Source organism: Rhinolophus hipposideros (genome assembly GCF_964194185.1).
Source record: "Rhinolophus hipposideros genome assembly, chromosome: 18".
Lineage (NCBI taxonomy): Eukaryota > Metazoa > Chordata > Mammalia > Chiroptera > Rhinolophidae > Rhinolophus > Rhinolophus hipposideros.
In genome coordinates, this window is record NC_138064.1 from 43,676,574 (window position 1) to 43,703,621 (window position 27,048).

At 34.1% G+C, this 27,048-nt stretch overlaps 1 protein-coding gene across 1 annotated transcript in view; it reads left to right on the forward strand.

Moving 5' to 3' along the window:
• The window catches only part of GNAT3 (G protein subunit alpha transducin 3), a 52,051-nt gene that overhangs the window by 15,832 nt on the left and 9,171 nt on the right, over positions 1-27,048 (forward strand). Inside the window, exons 4-5 of the mRNA XM_081079627.1 lie at positions 7,918-8,075; positions 15,086-15,214. Coding sequence (XP_080935753.1) covers positions 7,918-8,075; positions 15,086-15,214 — 287 coding nt within the window. The remainder of the gene's footprint in view (positions 1-7,917; positions 8,076-15,085; positions 15,215-27,048) is intronic.

Consider the following 27,048-nt stretch of genomic DNA (forward strand, 5'->3'; position numbering starts at 1 on the left):
AATAAATTAGTACTAATCTATACCAAAATTTAAGAATATTAAGTACAAATTTTGGAAACATTAATTCTGTTTAGTATAAGATTTCCTATTTTCCTTTAAATGAAACTTCTTTTTGACTGTGTGTTATAATCTTATTGAACATTAACTATTCCTAGGAGTAAACCTAAAATCAAATAATACACTATATTAGAGAAAAATATTGCTTATGTTTGCTAAATACAAAAGAGTTTATTCCATAAAATCAAACTGCAGTATGTCTCCATTTATTTTCTTAGTTTAATTATGAGTCATTTCATGGAGACTTTATTTTTAATAAAAACACTATAATTATTTTTTTCAATTATAATTACAAAGACAATGTGGCACAGGGAAATGATTATTTCATGTGTTAATTTTTTTAAAAGAATCCAAAATTGTGTGATTAAATAAAATTTTTCTATAATAAATATACTCAAGTAGTCATAGTTTTGTTTATAATGTAGCATCTAAATAGTTTCATTTTTCTTCTATTTTATATTTTGTAATATAATTATTTTATGTTAAAATACATTTAAAATCCATTTGCTTTAAAACAATTTATGTACAAATATATTTTAAAAATCCTCGGTTTTAGGAAAAGCCACAGTAGGGTGATAAAATCATTTTAGCTGACAAATGAAACGTGTAGTATTATCCAAAGAACAATAGTTAACCTCACCCAGAAAAAGAGTAATTGTGTACAATTAATAGGAAAAATTCACCCATTTCTGTATTCCCCACCAGGAACAGCTGGTTGCAGCTGGAGGTCAATTGAACTGTACGCAATGTAATTCTTAGAAATCTTGTGATACTAACAATAAAAATAGAGAAGAACAGTAGAGTAAGTATAGAGAAAAAGTGACATTTGTACTTTCTTCTTCTTCACTTTACCAGAAGTGTAGACTATGTAAATGACCATTGGAAGCCATTAGGATGAAAAGAAAAATATCTCTTTCGTGCTGCTAATATTTTTCTTTCTTTCCCTTTTTATCTTAAAGTATAGTTGGCATACAATATTATATGAGTTTCAGGTGTTAAACAGTTATTCAACATTTATATACTTTATTAAGTAATCACTCAATTTATCTAGTAACCATCTGTCACCATGCAAAGTTATTACGATACTATTAATTATATTCCCTATTCTGTACATTACATCCCCATGATTTATTTGTTTCATAATCCGAAGTTTATACCCCTTATTTCCCTTCACCTTTTTCACCCATCCACCATAGGAATGAAATCATAACTTATTTGTCTTCCTCTGGCTGACTTATTTTACTAAGCATAATATCCTATAGTTCCATCCATGTTGTCACAAATCACAAGATTTCATTATCTTTTATGGCTGAGTGATATTCCATTGTGTGTGTGTGTGTATGTGATATAGATAGATGTAGATGATATAGATGTAGATAGATATAGACATAAAGATAACAAATTCTTTATCCATTCATCTATCCATGGACATTTAGATTGCTTCCATATCTTGGCTGTTGCGAATAATGCTGTAATGAACAAAAGGACGCATATATATTTTTGAATTACTGTTTTTGTTTTTTTCTGATAGTTATCCAGAAGTGGAATTGTTGCATCATATGTTAGTTCTATTTTCAGTTTTTTGAGGACCCTCATGCTGCTAATTTTAAAGGAAATGGTAAATCCCATTTGGTTCCACCACTTTCTGACAAAAAGCATGGAAATGTCTGTAGGGCAAATAGTTTGTAAAGAAGAGTCAGGATTTTGTCTAGGATCTCCTTCCATTTTTAGCTTTCCCCACAATTTGGCTCCAGTAAGTCACCTGCTTCTCTAGGTTACAGTTTTCCCCTCACATGGAAAAGGGGAACTTGTAGAAATTGAACTCCATATCTTTTCATTCTTTTGTCATTCTATGACTTGTCATTCTATGACTTAGTGATCATTTATTTAAGGGTAATTCATTTATCACCCTACTGTGGCTTTTCCTATGAACCTAGGATTTTAAACTGGCCCTTAAAAGACAACCTGGTATAACCTCTTTACATAAAGATCTGAAAAATAAAGACCAAAGAGGATTAACAATTTGGCCTCCCTTAAATTGATGGAGTTTAGAGTAAAACCCATTTCTCCTGACTTCCATTAGAGGACTTCTCCCTATGCAAGTTATTTTGTAAAAATACTTTTAAGAATTGGGAATATTTATTGTATAGTCTTTCTTCTAACTTATAATAGTTCCTAAAATAGATATTACTTCTACATTCATTTGAGAATGACTTAACATTTTAATTTGCATGTATATTATTATTCAATATATTTGCATCATGGACATTGGAAATCACAACCTTGCCTGTTGCTACTAATTTAAATATAGTGTGTTCCTCATACAGCTCAGTATTTGCAAATATGTGATGCAAACTTATTTGCAACAACTGAAGACCCGAAATCCGTTGGTTAAAAGTCTTAATGATCTAGCCATTTAGGTAAAGGTAATAGACTCTGTTCATTGTTGCCATTACACTGGCTAAAAAATAAAAATAAATGTTATTTATTCATACTGTACATTAAATGGAATAAACAGAGTAATTTAAGCAGCACTAAGCAATTGGCACAACTTCTCAGGAGTACCTGTGTCCTCAAGTATCAAACATCACCATTGTCAGGTACTACACAGCTCATATTTTTCTTTAAACTAACATCAATGATAGCAGTTTCAATCACATTCTTTAGTATTTGACTTTAAGGTTAACACATTCTATATCTGGCTTAAATTGTGTATTCAATTGCTGAACATTTTACCACATGTGACATTCAGAGTTCTGACTTCCTATGGCTTTCTATTTATCTTTTAATTTGTTTCTTTACACCAGGTTATATATTCTTACATAACCATTTGTGCATTATCACACAGACTGCCATTCAGAGAGAAAGAGTCTTGAAAGGAAATTTACATAATGTTTTTGGTCACTGGTTCTGTAAGTTTAGACATGTTACTTAATGTCGAAATTTCAGTTTATTCATTCACAAAATGTCAGTGTTTTCCTTATTGAGTTACAATGACTGTTACAGAACAAAGCAGAAACATAAGAAATCCATTTAAATACAAAATATTGCAGAATGTAAGCTCCCAGTAAATATTAGGTATTACTACTATTCAGTAATTACCTTGTATGTAGGCTCATTAAAATTTATGTATTGAAGTCAATACATGTATTATCATTTGAACCCAAAATTTTTCATTAAACTATTATTTACATGGCAGAAATCTGTCTGGACACTGAGGATATACTGAGAAATCAGCAATAAATAAGATGGAAATAGTATTTGCCCTCAAGAGAGGAAAAACTGATATTGAACAAGCAAATACAAAGAATCAGCTATCTCAAAGGGGCATCATAGCTGAATGTGGAGATAGATCCTCTTCATTCGTAGAAAGAACTACTGAGAAAGGGAATACTATCACTATAGGAATGGGGGGGAACTACTTAGAGTCATTTTGGAAATGTTAAGTTTGTATAAGTTCTGTGAGATCTCCATAGGTGTTAAATCACTGAAACTATGCATGTGAAGGTCAAGAGAGCTATTTTGGGGAGAGATCCAAATCTCGGTGTTATTGGCATACACTGCAGCATATAATGTACACTAAAAAGTGGGTGGGATGGCAGAGAACAAGTGCTTAGATTGAGAAGAGAATTAGGGGGAATAGAGACTTATGTAACACTTTTGAAAAACTCCAAATAGTCTGGTCATTACAGAGAAACAGGAAACCTTGGAATAGTAAGAGGATAACCAGGAGAGTGTAGAATCACAAAATTCAAGAGAGTTATTCTAAAGAGAGGTTATATATGTTGAAAGATCTTAAGAGGTTAAGAATGAAGTCTATTTAAAAGAATCTATTGGATTCAATAATGTACAGATCATTGGGAATATAATGTCAGAAGTTTCAAAGAGTTTTGGATACAGAATGCAATGAAGTGCGTTGAGAAATGAGAAAGGGATATAGAAAAGGTTTAAAGTCAATTTATGGGACCAAGAAGTAGGAGAGAGATGGGATCTGCAGTAGAAAGGGAGCAGGTTCTTAATTATTTTTGTTTAATATTTGATAGACTATTTTAATGACTATAGACCTTGTAAAGAAAGTAAAGCTGAAGGAACAAAAAGGGAGAACAATAAAGGCATTTAGTAAATTTCTATTTATCCTCTCTGAATATTATTATATTCTATTTTAGAACATCTAAAACATCCACTAGATCAACATAAAAGAATGCTGAAAGTTATAACACTTTTATCACACAATTTGGGTGTTTTGTGACCATCTTTGATATAACACCCTACAAAGTGAATTCTACAACGTAAACCAAAGAACACTGATTCCTCAAGTTGTTCTATGATAAAATTTCTGAGATCAAATAACTCTGGGATACATACAAACTATTACAAATTCTTGGAAATTTGCAAACAATATTAGTATTCAAAGGCTCTAAAAATCTGTCACACCAAACAAGCCATTTTTAAACTCTCAGTTCCCCCAGTTACTAGGTTATGATATTCTTTCCTTCCTTTTACACATATATTTTGCAATCTTTGGAACTATGACTCTAAGGTTCAGAATGAGTTTCATGAGGTTCTAGGACCACTTGAGGTCTGTAATACTGATGAGGAAGTTCTGGCTAATATGTAGAGAAAATACATATATTTTGCTTTCTAAGAAACATAGTTACAGAACTATGCAACTTTGAATGAGCCATTTTACAACTACTATAATTCCCAAGCTTTTCCAAATAAATCATAAAGAAATAAAATTTCTACAGGATGCCATTCAAACCTCTTTGGAGCTATTTGAAAAATGTGGGAAATTATTGGAGATCTCTTAAAGCTTTTCTAGAACACATGGTCTGAGCTAATTAGCATATTTATTTTATCAGTTCATTCATTCGACAGTATTTCAGGGACATGTATTATGTATTAGGTTCTGTTCTCAGTCTTAAATTAAGGATATACAAATGAACAAAATAAATAAAATTTCTGCCTTCAAGTGCTTACAGTCTAATGCAAAAGATATGAAGTAAAGAAATATAAATATGTAAATATATAAGACATTAAATAAAGAAATATAAATATATAAAGAATATAAGTGGTAGTAAATACCATGAAGAAAAATCAAGAAGGGTAAGGGGCTCCAGAAAGAATGGAAGAATGGGTGGCCCTGGATGGCATCCTTGAGGGGATGGTATTTGGGAAGAGACCTGAATGAAGTGAGCAACAAGAAAGACACGAAGGGAACAGACATTCAAATTCTCTGAAATTGGGGGCTTGGAGAGTTCAATGAACAGCAAGAACTCCAGTGCCTCTTGAGAAAAGGGACAGGGGTAGATGGGAAGAGAGAGAGAGAGAGAGACAGAGAGAGATATAAATAAGGATAAAAAGGAAGACATGAGTAAAGACACATGGAGTCTTGTGAACAATAGTAAGGGACTTGGGTTTTATTTTGAGTTTGATGGAAAATTACTGGAGTATTTAAAATATGGGAGTAAGGAAAGCAGTAAGAGTTCAGTTTTCAAGCAATTTGGCTGTTACCGGGTATGTAGGAGACAACTTCTCATAGCATCTGTTAATTTGATGCTATATATTTTATTAATTGAAATTTGATTGGGGGACACACTCCCTTAAACACATGAATTTTGATTCTTTAAAATACCATGTTAGCCCTTTAATAATTGCAGAAAAACTTCAAGAATTGAAATGTAGTTTGTTCAATAAGATGCGACTTATGGCTCAACAAAAACAAAAATGAAAAACGTCTATATATTGCTAGAGATTCTTAACTCAGGCTGCACATTTGAGTCACTTGGCAATTTTTTAAAAAACACTTTTGTTGAACTTGACACCCACAGATTATAACTCATTTTGTTTGCATTGAAGTCCTGGTATCAGTATTTTTAAGATGTAGCCCACATGCCTATATGTGCCACCTGATTTGAAAATTACCACCATCCAGTCCACCTATGAATGCAATAAACTGAAAAATAAAAATCTCAAAAGGCAATAACCAAATTGATAAGATTACTTGCACTTGGGGGAAGTACTAGGATTGAAGTGGTGGTAAAAGGACTTTATGACGTTTAAATGCTCAAGGTGAAACTATTCATTATATTTATACGAAGTGTATTTAAGTTAAAAATAGAAAAATTTAAAAAGAAATGAAAGGGTATATTAGCTTGGTTTGTAAAGGTATGCTAACAAGGCATATAAGGTTTTTTGTTTTGTTTTTTCCTTTTTGGGATAAAACTGTTTGAGCAACTGTTTCATTGCATCGTTTCTCCTAAATGGCAATTTAATAGTAAAAGAAGGCAAATAAGATGATGCCGGTGAAAGTGATTAGGTCATATTTCGCTGGCTTTGCAGTTCTCTCTCACATCTAACTAATTGGAATAAGAGTTGAAAATTTACCTTGTGCTGATGCAACAAAATGGGGTCAAGCCTTTGATTTGGGCCATTTAAAATTTGTGGCCTAATGGTCATCTCACCAGTTCGGTTTGGCAATTAAATCTGAATGTGAAGAAAGACAAAATAAGGTTTTTAGTCTTACTAGAGCCTCGCTTTAATACTGAGAGACATGACATAGCTTAGTTTTGCTTACAAAGAGCAGATTTTTGATACAACAGTGAAATAAACCTATCATCAATTTAAAACAATAATAAATTAAATTGTATCAGAAAAGCAGCAAGTTCTTATTGGACATACTTTATTGGTCGCCACCTGACAGTGCACAGAGTATGTCGGGGTTTGACTCTTCTTCTGATGCTTACCTTTTTTATTGGTTTGGCAAACTAACCTCCTACTTTCAGATTCCTCATCTCAAACACGAAAAAAAATATAGTGTCTATGTGATTGTTATCGTAAGGATTGTGTGACAGAGTATGTGTATTCATTGTTTTGTAAATATAACAATATGTTTAGGAAAAAGTATGAGCTTTGGAGTCTAACAACCATAATCTGAGCCCAGACTTCTTCCTTTGTCTGGTGTAGTATCATGGTCAATGATTTTTCTGAAATTCCAATTTTTAATCTTAAAAACAATTATCATAAAATAGTTTTGATTATTAGTTTAAATAAAATATGGACTATATTATTTACTCAATATACTTTTATTTCTTTCTGCTCTTGTCAGCTCCAAATAGATCATCAAGATTAAGAAAATGCTTACTTTTTCTTTTTTACTTTTCTCCTCTTTTCTTAATGAAGTCCTCTGCCCTTTTGATTTGCCCCAAAGGCATACAATTAACACCACCTACATGGATGTGCAAAACTGTGTGTGTCTCAAAATGTTTACCATTATTTATTAATATGATTACAAAGAAGTACAATATTGTATATCAAATTACAAAGAGGTACAATATTGTATATCAGTACAATATTGCAAACAATATTGTATATCAATTTTTAAGTAAGTTTTAGAGTATTGCATTTTGTTTTCCAGTTTTGCTCTAATTTTTGTATTTTTATTTCCTGGAAAAAAAACATGGCCATGATCAAAGGAAAATAAAGTGCCAGTTTAGGTCATATTCATTACTTTCTTACTAGCATTTTGACCCTCTGAGGGCTCAGTGGACTATACCAAAGTATTGTTATCCCTTTTCACATCATATTCAGAAGTTAGTGATATATACCAAACTATCTTCATTTCTCCATATAATTTTTCACACTTTTTGCAATGGAATACTCTTCTGGACATCATCCAGCCATTATACGGAACTTCAGTCCTATTAACCTTAAGATATATTGAATAGATGTTCAATGAAATTATTACCTAAAAGAATGACATAAAAACCATCCAACTGAAATGCTCTATTTACAAAAAAAAGTATATGTGATTCCAAGTAAAGACAGATTTTTATCCTTGTCACAAAAACACTGCCACAGGAAGACCAACAACAACTTTGTGCGATGACAACTACCGTGGAAGATGGTGGCATGACTCCTGAACTGGCTGAGGTAATAAAACGACTGTGGAGAGATCCAGGAATTCAAGCCTGCTTTCAAAGGTCATCTGAATATCAGCTCAATGACTCAGCAGCTTAGTAAGTAAATGCGTTTTGACAGGAATTATAGTTGAAACATTTAAAATTTAAAAATATAACTCCGCACTTCTCTCTTCCCTCCTCCCCCACTCTCCCAATTTGCCCACCTTCAGGTGATTCGATTTGCGGGTCTTACATAGATTGGTCTCATATCAAATGAGTTAACTATCTCTCCTAGCAAATTTGGTGAGGAGGCAGTCAATTAGTAGTCAATTAGTCCTCAAAGTCATTAGTAAATAGCTTGAACAGGTTAGACCAAGGACAGATCCCTGTGTTCCTCCACTTGACATGCTCATTGACATCAATCCTTTAATATAATCACTCTCAAATTAGCATTTTGGGCTTCTTCGGATAATTACCCAGAAGTGGGATTAGTGGGTCTTCCTTTGTCTTCGTCTCTTGTTATAGTATTTGTTTTAAAGTCTGTTTGGTCTCATATAAATATTGCCATCTCCAGCTTTTTTTTCCTTTAAATATCTTTTTCCATCCCTTTACTTTCAGTCTGTATGTGCCTTTCGATCTGAAGTGAGTCTACTATAGGCAGCATATGTAAAGGTCTTGTTTTCTTATCCAATCAGCCACCCTATCTTTTGATTGGAGCGTTTAATCCATTTACATTAAAAGTAATTGTTGATAGACATGTAGTTATTGCCATTTTATTTTATTTATTTATTTATTTGTTTATTTGTTTGTTTGTTTGTTTGTTTGTTTGTTTTGTCTTTAAAAAGTCCCTCTAACATTTCTTGTCATACTGGTTTGGTGGTGAGGAACTCCTTTAAATTTTTCTTGTCTGGGAAGTTCTTTATCTGTCCTTCAATTCTAAATGATAGCTTTGCTGGGTAGAGTAATCTTGGTTGTAGGTCCTTACTTCTCATCATGTTGAATATTTCCTGCCAACCCTTTCTGGCCTGGAAAGTTACCATTGAGAAGTCAGCTGACAATCTTATAGGAGTTCCACTGTAGGTAAATAACTGCCTTTCTATAGCTGTTTTTGAGATTATTTCTTTGTCTTTAACCTTTGCATTTTAATTATGATGTGTCTTGGTGTGGGCCTCTTTTGGTTCATCTTTTTTGGGACTCTCTGTGCTTCCTCAGCTTGTATTCCTATTTCCTTCACCAAGCTAAGGAAGCTTTCTGTCATTATTTCTTCAAATAGGCTTTCAACTCCTATTGGGTGTTTTCTGATGTCTTATATTCTAAATCGTTGATTTGATCTTCTGCTTTGGAAGTAGAGAATTTAATCTACAGTTGATTCCCTCTAATGTATTTTTTTTATTTCAGTTACTATACTCTTTATTTTTGACTATTTTTTTTTAATGTTTTCTATCTCCATTTTTATGTTTCCCATCTCTTTGTGGAAGTTCTCCCTGAGTTCTCTGAGCATCCTTGTAACCAGTTTTTTTACTCTGTGTCTTATAGATTTCTTGTCCATTTTGTCTAGTTCTTTTTCTGGAGCTTTGTTCTGTTCTTTTTTTTTGAACATGTTTCTCTGTCTCCCCATTTTCACTGATTTCTTGTGTTTGTTTCTATGTATTATGTAGGCCTGCTATGTCTCTTGGTCTTTGTAGACTGGTCTTATGTATAGGTGTCCTGTGGGGCCCAGTGGTACAGTCTTCCTGGTCACCTGAGTTGGATGTGCCAAGTGTGTCACTTGTGTAGGTTGTGTATTTTCTCCTGTTGTAGTTAAGTCTGTGTTACTGTTTCCATGTCAATCGGAGGGATTGACCTTTGGGCTGATTGTTTGTGAGGACTGGCTTTCTAGTACCTACCTAGTCTGCCTTCTGGGTGTATCATCCTTGGAGGTGGCCAGATGATGCTCCAGCTTGGTCCGAAACTGGCCACTGGTTCTGCCAGTTCTGGGGTCTCCTAGGAGTGGCCCCACCACAGGCCAACTTCAGCCACACACAGCTTTTGCCCTAAACAGGGCCACTTGGCCTAAGCCACAAGGCAATACGCAGATGGCCACCACCCATTCCGAGCCTGGATGTGAGGCCAAACTGCCTTGTGAGGCCAAACTGCAAAGCGAGGCTGGCTGTCACTAGTGCCGGGGTTGGAGCTGCTCAGGAAGCAGTACGGGACACACCAAAGTCAGATGCTGCTTGTTTGGATTTTGTGAATCTTTGAGAGATTTTAGGACATTTCACAGCATGAGCCAAGACAGGCCATTTATATGGAAAATCCACCAGAAGTGGGTTGGATATGCCCACAACTAAGTGGAGAGAATCACCATGGTTGGGTGTAGTGTTAGCCAGGTTGATGGAAACTTAGATATGGTGGCCACCTGTGTCTCACATCAGGATGGGGGATGGCTCAGTAAAGAAACAATGGCTTCTGTCAGCACTTCTGTCTGGGAGAAAGTTTCCCCTTCAGACCTCGTCCTCAAGCCATACCACTGAGTTCCTGCCCATACGTCCTTGGCAACTTTTGAGTTGTTGCCCCAGCTCTTGCACTAAGAGCAATTAAGTCTTTCAGTGAGTAAGTCCATGCATGGGCCCTTTAAGAGGAAAGCCTGGGACTTCAGCACCCCTCCATTTCACTCAGCCATAGTCTCTACTGGTTTTCACAGACATAAATTATAGGGACTTCTCTCCCTGGCACTGGAACCCTTGGCTGGGGAGCCTGGTATGTGGCTGGGAGCCATCGCTTTTTGTGGGAGAAGAGGGGGGAAAACCTCAGCAGCTGAGATATCCCTCCTGATTTTTAATGGTCACAGATGGGTGTGGGACCAACTCATTCCACATCTCTACCCCTCTTACCACTCTCTAGGTGGTTTCTTCTCTATGTCCATAATTGTTGGACTTCGGTTTACCCAGACTTCAGATGATTCTCAATGATGGTTGTTCTGTACTTTAGTTTTAATTTTGATGTGATCAGGAGAGGAGACAAGCACAGCCTTTATCTATTTTGCCATCTTGATCAGAACTCTCATGTTCATTTTAAATTCCATAACCTGATGGGCACATTGTCATTGGAGAAAAGTCCTGCTCTTGTCTATCTGATGAAGTAGAGAATGGCTATCATCCTGTGATTATATAAAGTTGAATAACTGTTTTTATAAGTGTTCCAGTGCCTAGTCACATTTTAATACTGAGAGGGTTCTATGTATATGGAAAACATTGTTTTTCTATATGAATCATTGATAAAGGCAGTCACATTTAATAAGAAACAAAAATATGCAATATCCTCATAAAATATTGCTTTGTAAAGTTCTGGGGAGGAAGGAAGAGAAGGGTAGATGAATTAGATGGATAGATGGATAGACAGACAGATAGACAGACAGGCAGACAGACAGACAGACATAGATAGATACATAGATGATAGATAGATACAATGAACTTTGGATACACAATATTAATTAAAAGTGATTTTCCCTTGAGATACTATAAGAAAATACTTACAATTATATTATCATTATGTTTATCAAATTCTTTGCTGTTTGATAGCCAAAGATATTTACATATCGTATAGTCAAAATGGGCATTTTATTTTATTTTCTAGAGTTTTTAATAATTAGTTTTAGCTTTTATTCTTTGTTTTGACACATATGTATTTTACACTGGGAATATTTATCACATCATAGATTCATATTAACCACTATCTCAACTGGTTTTCACAGCCAGAAGTTACAGGGAAGTCTCTCTCCCACACTGGAAAAAATTTACCTGTTTTTCAAGAAAAACACATGTACCCAATATCTATTTATACCCATCTTGTGAGTGTTGCCCATATTTTAATAGTTTTGAATTATCCAAATTGATTTGTAACACAGTAGAATAACAATAGGAAAGTTGATTCCCCACCTCCCCCACCACATGTCTAAGAAAGTTTTCATAGAAAATTAAAATTACTAAATGTTAACTTTTCTCTCTTATGGCTCCTTAAAAGGAATATTAAGTAAAAGCTTGCTAAGATTAATAGTTGAATAGCTACTGTTTTCTTCCAGAAATTAACACCAGATTTTTCTGAAATACTGGATGATATTCACATTTTAAAACTAGTAAATATATTATCAGATCAGTACCATATCGACGTCTATTTCATATGCATTATATAATACAGTGGACTCTTTTGCTTTCTTTTCCTTTCTTTCTCTTTCCCTCTCTTTTTCCTTTCTCTTTGCTTTTCTTTTTTCTTCCTCTTCTCTTTCTTTCTTTCCTTCCTTTCTTTCTTCTTTCCTTCTTTCCTTCCTTCCTTCCTTCCTTCCTTCCTTCCTTCCTTCCTTCCTTCCTTCCTTCCTTCCTTTTTTTTTCTTTCTTTCTTTTACTTTTTGGTGAAAATGAAATATTTGTAATTCTCTCAAATGTAAAGACTTCAAGATTAGTCCTAATCAGTGTAAGAAAATTTTGTCATAAAAATTTTACCAGTCTATTACTACCTCTATTTAACAGTGTTTGTTGACAACATAACACCCCACCCCACCCCATCACTACTAACAAACTGAAAGAAAAGCATCTGACAAACAAGGAAAATATCTTAATTAATACTTCATGGTTTACTGATTGAGGCTGTCTAGTGTGCTAGTATTTAAATTCCATATGCTTTAAGATTTAACATAGACTTAACCAGGAAAAATAGTATTTTAAATGATTAGAAAAAAAGTTAGTTTTTTTAAGTGATTTGAATTATATGTATTTAGAGCCTCTGGTTTTGTTTAAGTTTTAGACCACAGGCTTCAGCATACAAATTCTGTATTTGTTTATTAAAACAAGTATTTGCATGCAAATTTGTTACTCTGCTAAATCTTCTCTTTTGCTTGAAATCATCTATACATGCAAATAAAAGTACATTAAAATGTGTCTTTACCAAAGCTCATTTAACTCATTACAATGAATTTAATCTCTATCGTGGCAGGTGTGTTTTTGTTTTCTTTTATTTTTTTTTGTTTTTGTTCCTGCATGACCAGCAGTATACCCACCACATATGCAAACATAGTTAATACAGAATTCACAAAGGAACTTGATTCACAAAATAGAAAATAGATAAATTAAAATAAAAGTTTTAAAAAGGAACATTCCCTATCATAATAAAAAAAGAAAATAGATAAACTAGAAAAGTTTTCGGGTACTTTTTAAGGACATAATTATATCTTCATTTGTCTCCTTTTTAAAAAAACTTAAACTTTATTAGAATAATAAATGGTGATAAATTTTTACATTATACACACTTGGGTTTCTAAACTGTGATTGTCTATTTGTCCATGGCCAAAATCCCTCTGGGGTACTTGGCTATCCTTAGTTTATTTCAACGCAAAAGCAGAAACATCCTTCTTCCAAAAATAAATTCTATATATTGTTGTTGAATTTATTTTTTAATGATAAAATAGCTTTTTTTTTTTAAATCATTGTGCTAGGTGCTAAGATATAACAGCTCTACAACTTAGTCCCTGAAAATTTCAACTTTGAATAATAACTAACATTCAGTTTGATTCTACCTCTCAAATTCTGTCTGGATGGGTGGATGCCCATCACGATCTTTCTATTGGAGGTTCTGCATAAACATGTTAAATATTATGGTCAATTTTGTCATAAAAACCTTACCAGGCTATTGCTATCTCTATTTCACAGAAATAGCCAAGTTGCTAAGCTACTAAAGCCTTTGCACTAAAAGTCTAGAACAGTGGTTTTCAACTGTTTTTAAGTCAATAAAACACATTGTTTTAGTTAAGACATTATCTGGTTTCAAGGATGAAACTAAGAGCAGATTCTTTTATCTAATCTAACAGACTCTTATAGCGCACACAGCTTAATCGCTTATTCCTGGCTCTCACCACTCCTAGATCCTGTGGGCAGAAAGAGTACAGTATTCAACTTGATAACAGTGGGGTTTTTAAATATGGCTGTAGGGATAGAGTGGGACACAGATGCACTGATGGAAGAGAAGAAAAGGTAGGAATGGCTACAGTGTATAGGTTCAGGTTTCTGTCCCCATGAGTGCTGGCTCAGGGGTGGGTCAGCAATTTTATGAGTTAGTTCTAGTGTGAATCAGCAAGAAAGTCAAAAGGGTCTCCTTTGATGGAGCTAACTGGATATAATCATGGCACTTAATAAAAATTGTTCAGAGTCCTAGCCTAGACAACCAGTGGAGAAACAACACAACAACTTTCAAATTAGAATGTGAAGGGGTGGCCGGTTATATCAGTTAGTTAGAGCTCTATGTTCCTAACGCCAGGTTTGCCTATTGCCACATGGGCCATTTGAGCTGCACCCTCCACAAGTAGATTGAAACAACCACTTGACTTGGAGCTGATGGGTCCTGAAAAAAACACACTTAAATAAATAACAGTTAAAAAAATAGACTTAAAGGAAATTAAAAAAATAATAATTATTATAATGTTAAAACCAATCACTTTTAAAACCCAAAGTGCCTAAATACAAACTACAACATTTTGACACTAGTCCAGGGACCACCATTACAAGGTAGCATTAGGGGGGATGATGAAAGTTCTATAAAGAGAACTTTTCTCTCTAATATCTGTTTACCATGTTTCCCCAAAAATAAGACCTATGCCGAAAATAAGCCCCAGTTAAGATTGTCAGCTAGACGAACACATTTAGTACGTTATGACAATGTTCCAGAAGAAGACATGACTGTATTTGAATAAATGTAGATTGTTGTAAATGTAAAAATAAGACATTTGCTGAAAATACGTTCCCTAATGCGTTGTTTGGAGCAAAAATTAATATAAGACCCTGTCTTATTTTCAGGGAAATATGGTATACACCAACAAAACTGTCACACATGCTTCATACAAGACAAGCTAAGGCAGCATTTGTCTGCCTACCTTTAAAAGAGGCCCCTACCCCAGAGCCAGCTGTGTACCACACTCTGCACCCGGCAACATCCCAGTCACCAGGCTCTTGTAATTCTGATTAACCGAGTTAGAAAATCACCCACCTACAGTTTAATAATTCTAATGGACCCTAAACAAAAAATTCATTTTCACTGAATCTTGGTATCTTCAAATGCAAAATTAAAAGTATATGTGCTTTTTGTTCTTTTGTTTTTATTAGCTACCTTAATGATTTGGATAGAATAACAGCTCCTGGATATGTTCCCAATGAGCAAGATGTTCTACATTCTCGAGTGAAAACAACTGGAATCATTGAAACTCAATTCTCCTTTAAAGACTTGCATTTCAGGTATGATCAAATATCTTTTCTAACTAGGCATCAACAGAAATATGCATCAGGTTCCATATTTCTTCACAGAGAAAAGCGCTAACCCATGTTCAAGTGCAGTGTGGCCTTGAGCACGTTCACCAGGCCCAGTTTACTTTGTACCACTGTCCTTTATTGCCCTCCTGTAGCCCTGCACATAAACCTTCATCCTGAGTCTTGTCTTTCCCTCCAGATAAAACACCTCTGTCGTGAGCAGTTTGGAACTCAATTTTATTTTCCTCATACTTGAAACTGATACCCTACTTTGTGGGGAAAAAAAAGAAATATATTTAAATAACATTTAAGCAACAGGTGTCAGAGATCCTATTTCCTTTGCCTTCCTACTCTTCCATTTTCTTGAAATATTCTTATTACTTTGAATCCTTAACTTAAAAATGAAAATAATAGAGAAGAGAATTATTTGAATGTGATACTATTTACTAGAACAGCAAGGCCTATTTTATAAGAATTGTTTGGGTATGAAAATGAGTCCAGTATTTTCATTGCCCTTGCATTATCAAGATCTTCCTAGAGATTTTATTGTAAAATTACTCAATTACTAATCCCAGAAATAGAATTCCATACTATAGTGTTAGAAAACGTCCCTTAACACTTAAGCATCTCTCGCTATGAATTGTGGATAAGGTGGAGTATTAAACATTAAAACCAGGCTCTACATACAGCCTTCAGTAAAGAAAAAAGTCAATAAAAAAGTCAATAAAATATAGTCATTCACATACACAATAATCTGAATACTTTTAAAAAATAGAAAACCTAGAAAAAAAAAAGTGACAAATCATTTGCAACAATTTGTGAGGAAAACTTTATTTCAGCAGAATAAAAGCGTTAACATATTTTAAGCATTAAAATGGGTGATAAAATACCTAATTAGACTAGTTATTACATAGATGGCCAAGATATTTTCAAGTTAATATGGAAAAAAGTTCTTCAAAATTTATCCATAAATTTCAGGCCCACCAATAGTTATTTTTCTGAAAAATGAGACAACGATCAAACCAGTATAACGGGACTGCAAAGACTGGGATCGAAGTTTCTTCAGCCCTGTCATTGCTGTGGTGACTGGTCCTCTTTGGCAACAACTTTCTCTAGAACCTGATTCAGTTTCTGGGATTTCCTTTGAGACCCCATGTCCAATTGATTCTTCCCTCTGCTCCTCCTAAGCCTATCAAAGCATTTCTGACACACTTCGTTTTCATTCTTATTCTCCTTCTCCTCTCCAAATTTCTCACTGAAACACAGACCCGAAGCCAGGTGTAGGCCTTGAGTCTAGTCCTACCGAGTGTCCAACCCCGGGCTCTTCATTTCTTAGCAGCAGTTGCTAAGGAACAAAGTTACCTATTTTCTACTTGTCTAATGAGTTTGCTATAAAGATTAGATGACTAACGTAAAGTTCTAGCAGAAAGTTACAACCTGATGTTAGCTTATCTTGCATACATTAATGAAGTTTCTGGATCCTAGACTGTCTGGATCATAAACCAGTTTTAAAAATTAATGTCACATGTTGAACACCAAGAAGTTCACAGCCCTGGTCATTCTCTATAACACGAACCAATTTAGTGTCTTCTCGGGAATAGTCACTATCAAAAATTATCTTCTTTTATTTATCTCTTCCTTGAACATTCCAAGCCTTAGAGCCTTTGCACTTGCTGTTTTCTTTGACTAAAATGCTCTGACCTTGGATCTCTACCGCTCCTCTGCAAGGACTCCTTCTTATCATTAAGTCTTCAAATCAAATGCCATCTCCTCAGTGAGCCTTGACCATCCTATCTATTAATCATCCTCGCATATCCCTATCACTACCACACAGCAGTATGCTGGTAAACAGACTCTCAGGCGCAGGGGGAAGAGGAAAGACTGATTTGTGGCCCGTCAGGATTTCTTTGGTATAAACACCACGGCAATGGCCAATTTCAACCTACCAACATGAAGTTGCTAAATGCAGAGTTGGGGAGAAATGCAAACAAACAGTTCTTACTAGCCATACCAGTGTGAGCCAGTACCATGACACCACAGATATATCACACTATTTTTTTTAATCTTTTTAAAAACTTACTAATATATGAAATTGCCTCTTTCTTTATCAGTTTGCTCTTTTTATTTCTGTTTCTGCCTCAGATGCTCTGAGCTCCAGAGGGCCAAGGGTCATATCTGTTTACTGCTCTGTCTTCTGTAATTATCACCATGGCTAGCACAGAGTGGGCATACAGTCGATTCTTGCTATGGCTGGGTAGTGATGAAGAAATGTACTATGCCAAACACTCTATGTATATTATCTTTACACCCTCACTGTAACATGATGAATGGGGCATTGCTATGAGTATGTAGGGTAAAGAATCAAGAAATGGAAGCAAAACAAGGTGAAAGATTTCCCCAAGATAATACATAGAAGTGCTACAAATGTGAATAGAATGCGCAGCTTTCTAACTTCTTACACTGCACATCACTGATGGGCTATGGGTAAATTGGGGCTGGAATCCGTTCTTTTTTTTTTTATAAAGTAGGTGCTTCTTCCAATATTGTTGATCATTCATAGTACCCTTCAGAGAGAAGAAGGAAGGGGGAATTAAATGAAATTCCAGCTTGTTGAAGAGATATGTTTGAGTTGGAAGGGTTCTGTGGGACTTCACAAGTCTGTGCTTCTAAAACCGGGATAGGTGATGATTGCCAATGAACACACAAAACCTCAGAAATCATGTTCATTTCCTGGAACTTCTATTCCATCCACTACTAAATAACATAAATATTCACAAATTTTAAAAACAAATATTCTGAGCAGAATACAACATTTGCTTTTTTTTTTTTTTTTTTTAATTAAAGCATTGTTTTGAAGGTACATTTCTCACAATAGACCACTTCAGATTACACCTCTAGACCTCCACTGGTGCATGACCATTTTACTGTTCTGTAGTTCTTTAGTTAATTTTGTGAAGCATTGTCTTAAGTCACATAGGTAACTGTTCTCCTATTTTGCTTTCATATATTGCTGGCCGTTATGGAGGAATGAGAAAGGTCTTGCTAATTCTCTATTACAGTATCAATGCCAAAATGTATGGTATTTGTGAAATGGATTGTGTAGCCCAAAATAAGTTAGCACTTATTTTGACATGATATTTTTAATATTACACAACTACTACCTCTTTGCCATTCAGTAGAATAGGTGTTGAGCTCTTTTGTTTCCTTTATAGCAGGGTGTCCAAATTTTTCAACGTTTTTTACCAAGGGCCATATGTGGTAAAATACACAAACAGCTGGGCCACTCACTCGAGGTCACCTGGTTTATTTAAGTAAAATAAATATATTTTTGGAATTTGCTGCAGGCCGATTAAAAATGGATCACAGGCTGCGTTTGGCTGCGGGCCACAGGTTGGACACCCCTGCTTTATAGGTTTTGCTTTCTTTTTTACTCAAGAGGGTGTGTTATTAAAGCCATCTTCTATGAAAATGCATGGAATTTTTCTAAAAAAGTATTTAAACAGTAAAATGTTGAACATAATTAAATTTTACTATAAAATATAAAAAACACAATTATATTTTTTATGGAACTCTTTAAATCATTTAAATATGTTTTTAAGTTTAGTCGTTGCAATTGAGATATATTAATCCCTTAATAAACCTTACAGTTAAATCACCTTTGAGGGGGAAGTGCTGAATAAAATAATCCAAAAGCATACAGGTTTTTGTAGTATAAAATTTTGTAGTATTTCTATATAGAAAGTATAAAAATAATGTACCTTTCAACTTCATTTTAGTAAGTGGCTAGGTACTCACATATATTCACAAAATATATTGCATTAGCATTGATTTGTATTCACATAGCATAAATCATCCTATGACTATTTAAAATTAGACTTAATTTACATATTAAATTAGAGAACTCCAGAATTTTAAACAGAAACTTCAAAGTGAAAAATTATTTCTGCCAAAGTACTGTATCACCTTCATGTATCATCTAATTTAATGGAAATTACCTTAGAATTCTTATCAAACCAGAACTCCCATTGTCAAACTGATAAAATAAATTATCATTACAGATATTAAAGTCTATATAAATGGGAAATGCAATGCAAATTTGAGCCCGTTTTTGCTATGAAATAATTTCTCAGAACAAAGAATTTATAGATATACAAGGATTTATTAAACAATTATAGAGAAGTCACTTTCTCCCTAAGTGCTCCATGATTATGAAACAGAAATTGAAAGAACATAAAACTATAAGAGAGCCAAAGAAAAGAGGTCAACAAATATTACAACATAGAGCTGTAGATTTTGTAAATTTAATGTAGCTATTTTCAACAACATTCGAGTGGATCCGATATGAAATAAATTATAACTTTACTGCATTTGAAGTTGAATCATCCAGTGTGTTCATGTCTGTGGGGTAGGAGTTATCTTAGCTAAGGAACAAATGAGTCTGGTGTCTACATAGCAGCTATTCTCAACTTAGCTTTGTTATTCTTCATGAGGTCTCTTAGAGCAATAACTCATGTATACTATCTGTTTCAGGTTTGTTCATGGTTAATATTACCCAAATAATAATCTATATAACATAATGTGTAATTTATTCTAGTGATGTAATTTACTTTAATGATTTAATTAATTAAATGATTCAATAATTAAATAATTATCTAATGGGCATTTAAAGTTCCAAACACACACACACACACACACACACACACACACATGCACACACACACACTTAGTAGAAAGTATACAACTGTCTGAACATTGAACAATTATGGAAGTTTAGAGACCCTGGCTACTTTACATTTCGATTTTGTTGTTTTAACCACAAACAATTAAGGAATTTAGAATGATCTCCGTGCATATATGATGTGTCTGAAAGTATCTACCCTGATTTTTAGAACTGGGCACAAGAGAAAGACTTCATTAGGTCATTTTGCTATGGCTGGGTAGTGATGACACAGATCCACCTATTGGCCCTGTCATATGTAGCCATCTTAAGAAGTTATACCAATTGAGATATAACCAAATATCTGGAATAAGTCCCACTCGACAAAATAGTTTAAAATAAATTTCTACTCAGATTAAATCTTATTATTCTGTGGTCAAAGAAATGAAGATGTCAGAAAGTATGATTTTTCTGAGAGTCACATGCCTACAAGATGAGCAAAAACATCTAATAGATAAATTAGCTGCAATAGCATTATTGATTTTTAGTTATCCTAAATTGTGTAATGATTTTGCAAGCACTATAAAGGGCATATTATTTAATAATAATCTCTTCTGATACGAAGTATGAATAATATTGTGTGGTAAATATTTAGCCAATTTTTTATCTTAAACCCATAAAACTCAGCAGCTTTCCCAACTGTTTAAAATAGACTATAAACTCAACTGTTTAGTCAACTGTTTAATATAAAGCCATAAAACTCTGATGCCTTGCCCTATATTAATGCTATGGACAACAAAAAATCAGTATTCAGCTGTCACTTAAAAGCACGGGTGGTCAATTTTTAGCTGCATCATACATTTCAGTCACTTTTTTTTTAATTTAAGAATCCTAACTTTAATATCAGACTTAATAAGGAAATGTGTATTACAAAACAACAACAACCCTTTACCCCAAAATTAGGATGCAAGTTCCATTCAATATCATTTAGGTGCTCTGGTTACCTTAATTATTCAGGGAATTAAGAATATTCAAACTGTATCACATGTCCATTCATTAATTGTACATATAGATTTGACAAAACCAAATGTTCATCAGCAAGTATATGTGTTTTTCACAGAATGGTCATGATGGAATACACACACACACACACACACACACGCACAATACTTCTTCAGTGAAATATACTGATAAGGAAATGCTCTTTAGGGAATCTCCAAATAGTTTCAATAAGATATAATGCTTTACACCTCTAAAATAAGCCCAAAATTAAAATTTAGAGGAAATGCTGAATTGAGAGGAGATGTGTGAAAAATAAATTACTACAGCAGCAGGGAAAATAATGTAACTTTTCTTCGGACTAACATAATATCCAGGAGAATCAATATAAAAGCAAAACTCCAGCCATTGGTATGATTTGCTAACGAGCATTTCAGTTCAATAATGTTCTTATTACTTAGGAACTCCCTGTAAAAATTATCTAAAAGTTAAAAAACTGTCAACATGAGACAAATAAGATTATCTTCTCTGAAGTAAAATATTTAGTTAACATGCAAGGAATCTGAGCAATTACCAAAAGTCACCTGAAGAATATACTCAGATTTGCAAGATTTGAATATAATCTTATTGAAAATATAAATGTGATTATAGGAAGAACATATCCATCAGAATGGATGGCTAAAAAAAACATAGAAGCAGAAGCTCCAAACAAATGCTAACGTGACTAACCCAAGCCCTGTTTAGTTGAGAAAACTTAATCAAGGTATCCTGGAATTTGATTCCTACTGCACTGTCATCCCAGCTGTGGAATTTGAACATTGGGCTTTCTTACTACAAATATTCCATTCATCCCATGACCTTTGTTCTGATTCCATGATTAGTTAGCTCTCTGTTATAGGATGCCCACTATCGAAACAAACCCTGAGGAGAGGATTAGAGCTAAAAAAAAAAAAAAAAAAAAAAAAAAAAGAAAAGAAAAAAGGAGAATTATGGAGGTTCTTATGTGTTAGAATTTAGTGCATGGAAATACAAGGGGTGGTTTTAATTTCAAAGCCCCACAGAAGTTTAAACTTAGTGATGTGCACTCCATCCTCAACTAATCAAGTTAGGCCACAAGTTAATACATTTTTGTTCAATCACTGTATCACATTTCTTTGCCAACAAGATTCATCATATGTTTATATATGATTACATGAAAAATATGTGCAACACCTAGACTCCAGAAGGTCTACACTTTCTGTATTAAAAGAATGGAACAAAACTCCTGGAAAGAGGAGTTTTAAATTTTTGCCCAGTGACCTGTCTGACAACACTACAACTATTGTCTGACCTGGGGCAAGAAGGATAGACGCCACAGTAATAATTGCAATTCATTGATGAGTGTTTGATAGCTAACTGTGGAAACTATGTATTTCCTGGGGACTGCTGGTCTAAGCAAATGGATTTAAATTTAATGAGATTCACAACAAAGCTTGACAACTTCCACAGCATAATTACCATTCCCACAGAACCTGTCATGGCACCTGACACTTAGGAGACTCAACAAATATTAGCTGAATTAAAGCCTTGGGCTAGTGCTTAAAGGGCTCATCTGAAAAATAAGAATAAGAATCATACATACCTTACAAGTTTACGATAACATTTAAATGAGTTAATTGTTGTAGCTTATGCCTGGCAAATAGTAAACTCTTATTAGTTGTGTTATATTAAGATTAAAACATTACAACGGTGATATGGAAATTTATGGAGGAAATAAAACTCATGATCTGAACTATCCATTTCTCCCACATTTTATAGTTTATTTTAATAAAGGTAGTTTCAATAAAGTAATAAAGTTCTATTTTTTAAAATTAAAAAAGACTAAAATTACTTTTATGTCAAAAGTAATTTTATATCAAAAGTAACATTGTCTAAAAATTTAAAAGTCTGAATGCATAGTTATTATCCTTTATTTCATAAGAATGTTGACTGATTTTTAAAACTTAAATTTGTTCGCTAACTTTTGCATAATATAACCTTAAAGTCAAAACTCCAACCTCTACCTCCGTTTATATTGCAAGTCTGAAACTGTAGAGGGTTTGGATATCAGCAGCACATATAATAGTATTTATTGACACATTTAAATTTCTAAACCACATAACTATTGAACTCTTAAATATTGTCTTAAATATTGTGATTATCTTCTCTTTTAATCTACTACTGAATGGAGCGATTTGAATTGGTACATTATCTATCTATCTGTCATCTGTCTGTCTGTCTATCTATCTATCTATCTATCTATCTATCTATCTATCTATCCTATATACAAGTATATTTGAAGAATTTTACTTCCATATACCTGTTCTCTACTTGGTTGACATGTGAAATGTGAAGCATAAAGAAATATAATGCACTGTACTTTCAATTATCTTTAATAAGCCAACCGATTGACATTTATTACTCTAAGTATAGTTATTACCTTTGAAATCTCTGTACAGCTTGAATGCTTCTTGGTAATATCTTTTGATTAAACAATTACATAAACCCCATAATTTCATGCTTTGCCTCTTTTCCTCATCAAATCTGTGTTTTGGGAGCAGCCAGCTGGCTCAGTTGGTTAGAGTACGGTGCTTTTAACAACAAAGTTGTCGGTTCGATCCCCACATGGGCCGGGGTGAGCTGAGCCCTCCACAACTAGATTGAAACAACTATTTGACTTGGAGCTGATGGGTCCTGGAAAAACACACTTAAAAAAGAAAAAAAATCTATGTTCTGGACTCAGGTCAAAGTGATCTAACATAAGAGCGAACAAACCAAATGAATATTGTTAATTCCCTATGCAAAACTCTCTTATAGTCTCCCCTTGACTGCAATATAAAATTTAATCTTCTCTTGTAATACAAAAGCTCAGTAAATATATTTCTGGCCTAACACCATTTCTGGCCTCAGACTTCTTCTTGCCTAACACCTTAGACTTCTTCTTGTCTGACACCTCAGACTTCTTCTTGCCTACTCAAATCATTGGCTCTTTCTGTTTCCTCTGTTACCTCTGCTTGGGACATTCTTTCCTAGACATCCACTTGGCTCAATCCCTCAAACCTAATTTTTTGGTTTTTGCCTAACTATCATCTTCTGCAGTTTCTAGTCACTCCATTTCAAATTACAAACCACCCCCTACACTCCCTGTCACATATGAGTCCTAAGTCTATTCACAAACACATACACACATACCACTACCACCACCAGATTAGAAGCTTCTTGAGGTTGAGTATCTAATACCTGACACAATAAATAAATATTTGATGAATAAATGAATAATTATCAGGCCATATATCTCAATATTTTCACCTTAATCTTCATGTTCTCAAAAATATGCATTACTTGCTTACCTCAAACATGCCATGTTCTCTCAGTTCTTGATGACTTGCACATGCACTTTACATAAAAATGCCCCCTCCACTCCATTGATGTGGAATGTATTCATTTATTAGCAAATATTTGTTGCATGTCTATTATGTGTCAGGAATAGGGAATATATATCAATAATAAAGAAAAGGTCCCTGTCCTCATTAGGCCACTATTCTACTAAACAGGTAAAAAATAAACCAGTTAACAATTGATTGTGACAATTACTATAAAGGAAATAAAGAGAGTGATGTGATGGAATGTAAATGAATGATGGAGAGAGCCTTCTTTGTGGAGGAGATATTCGTACTAAGACCTATTAAGTTGAGAAAAAAGAAGTGTTACATAAGGGGAAAGGGAATCATGTCACATGGAAAGGAGACCAAAGTGCAAAAGTCCTGAAGTAGCAAAACATCAGGTTTATATTAAAGGAACTGAAAGAACAGACTTGTGATTGGACTGTATAAAAAGAGGAAAGTGGTATGAACTAAGCTTGGAAAGGTAAGTAAGAGCCAAAACAGCTAGAGCCTTAGTGGTCATCAACCAATTTGTGTTTGATTCTGAAAGGAAAACAGAAGCCGTTGAAAAGTAGAAGTCTTTTAGTGGCACTGGTGACAAACATTGGTGGCTTACACAAGAGGAGAAGAGTTGAAAAGAAGAGGATGAGTTAGAAATTGCATTTTGGATATGTTCCATACAGAGGATAAGGGGAAGAGAGGGATTAAAAATTTAGCTCCCAACTTCCATATTTAGCTGTTATGTCCACAATGGTGACTTTTCCCAAAACACCAAAACAGAGGAAAGGCCAAACTTTCAAACATCTCCACTGAGTAAGTATCATGATCCCTCAGACTGACTTATCTTCCTCTGGGCTCACATTCTCCCTTGCATATTAGAATATTTATTAAATAATAGTAACCTATTTGTTTTTTCTCTCTACAATAGAGAGTTCTTTGAAGATAGCAACTGAATCTTTCCATTTTTGTGTCAGTACGTGGAAGACAAAAAAATAATTGTACAATGTCTAGTACGTAGAATACAAAAAAAATAATTGTTTTCTAAAAAAAAAATTATTTGATTTATTTAAACTAAAATACAAAAACAAAAGTTCACTATTTCTTCCACCTCCACCCCTTACCTCTTGCAATCACCACTCTGTTCTCTGTGTCTATAAGCTTCAGTTCAGTAGTTTGTTTCTTAGATTCCACATATAAGAGATATCATACAGTATTTGTCTTTCTCTGACATATTTAACTTAGTATAATGCTCTCAAGGTCCATCCATGTTGTTGCAAATGGCAAGATTTTCTTCTTTTTTTCTAGCTGAATAATATTCCTTCATAGATATATGGTTATCCATTCATCTATCAATGACCAATTAGGTTGCTTCCATATCTTTCTTGGCTATTATAAGTAATACTGCAATGAACATGGGGATACATGTATTTTCTCAAATTAGTGGGGTTTTTTGGTTAAATACCAAGAAATAAAATTGCTATATCACATGATAGTTCTATTTTTAATTTTTTGAGGAACATTCATAATGCTTTTCATAGTGGCTACATCAATCTACATTCCCAAAAGGGTTTCCTTTTCTCCACATCCTTGCCAACACTTGTTATTCCTCATCTTTTGACAGCAGCCTTTCTAACAGGTATGAAGTAATAGCTCACTCTGGTTTTTATTTGCATTTCTATCATTATTAATGATGTTGAATGTCTTTTCATGTAACTGTTAGCCATCTGTGTTCTACGGAAAAATGTCTTTTCAGACTTCAGCACGTTTTTTAAAGATTTTTTTTTTTAATTTAAATATAGCTAACATACAATATTATATTAGGTTCAGATATACATCATTATTATTCAACATTTCTATACCTAAAGAAGTGATCACCATGATAAGTCCAGCAACCATTTGACACAGTACCATGCTATTACAATATTATTGACTATATTCCTTATGCTGCATGGTACATCGCCATGACTTATTTGTTTTATAACTGGAAATTTGAACCTTTATTCCTCTTCACCTTTCCCTCCTTTTTAATGTTTCAATTATAGTTGATATTCAATATTACTTTATATTAATTTCTGGTGTACAATATAGTGGTTAGATATTTATTTAACTTAAGAAGTGATCCCCTGACTACTCTAATACACACCTGGAATTGTACATAGTTATTACAATATTATTGACTATATTCCTTATACTATACTCTAAAGCCCCATGACTACTTTGTAATAATAAATTTGTACTTCTTAATCCCTTCCCCTTTTTCCCTTCCCCCCAAGCCACCTCCCATCAAGCAACCATCAATATGTTCTCGGTATCTCTGAGTTTATTTCTGTTTTGTTTGTTTGTTTATTTTGTGCTTGAGTCAACACATAAGTGAAATCACATTACCTCTGTCTTTCTTTGTCTGACATACTGCATTCAGCACAGTACCCTCCAGGTCCGCCCATGCTGCCACACATAGCAGGAACCCATTCCCTTCCATAACGGAGCAATATTCCATTATATATATGTACCACCTCCTCTTTATCCATTCATCCATCAACAAACACTCAGGCTGCCTCCATATCTTGGCTATTGGAAATAATGCTACAAGGATATATGGATGCACATGTCCCCTGGAAGTAGCATTTTGGGATTCTTAGATAAATACCCAGTAGTGGGGTTACTGGGTACTTCTTTGTCTCTTGTTAAAGCCTTGTTTTAAAGTCTAATTTGTCTGGTACAAGTATTGCTACCCCAGATTCCCCCCCCCCCATTTTCATCTTTTT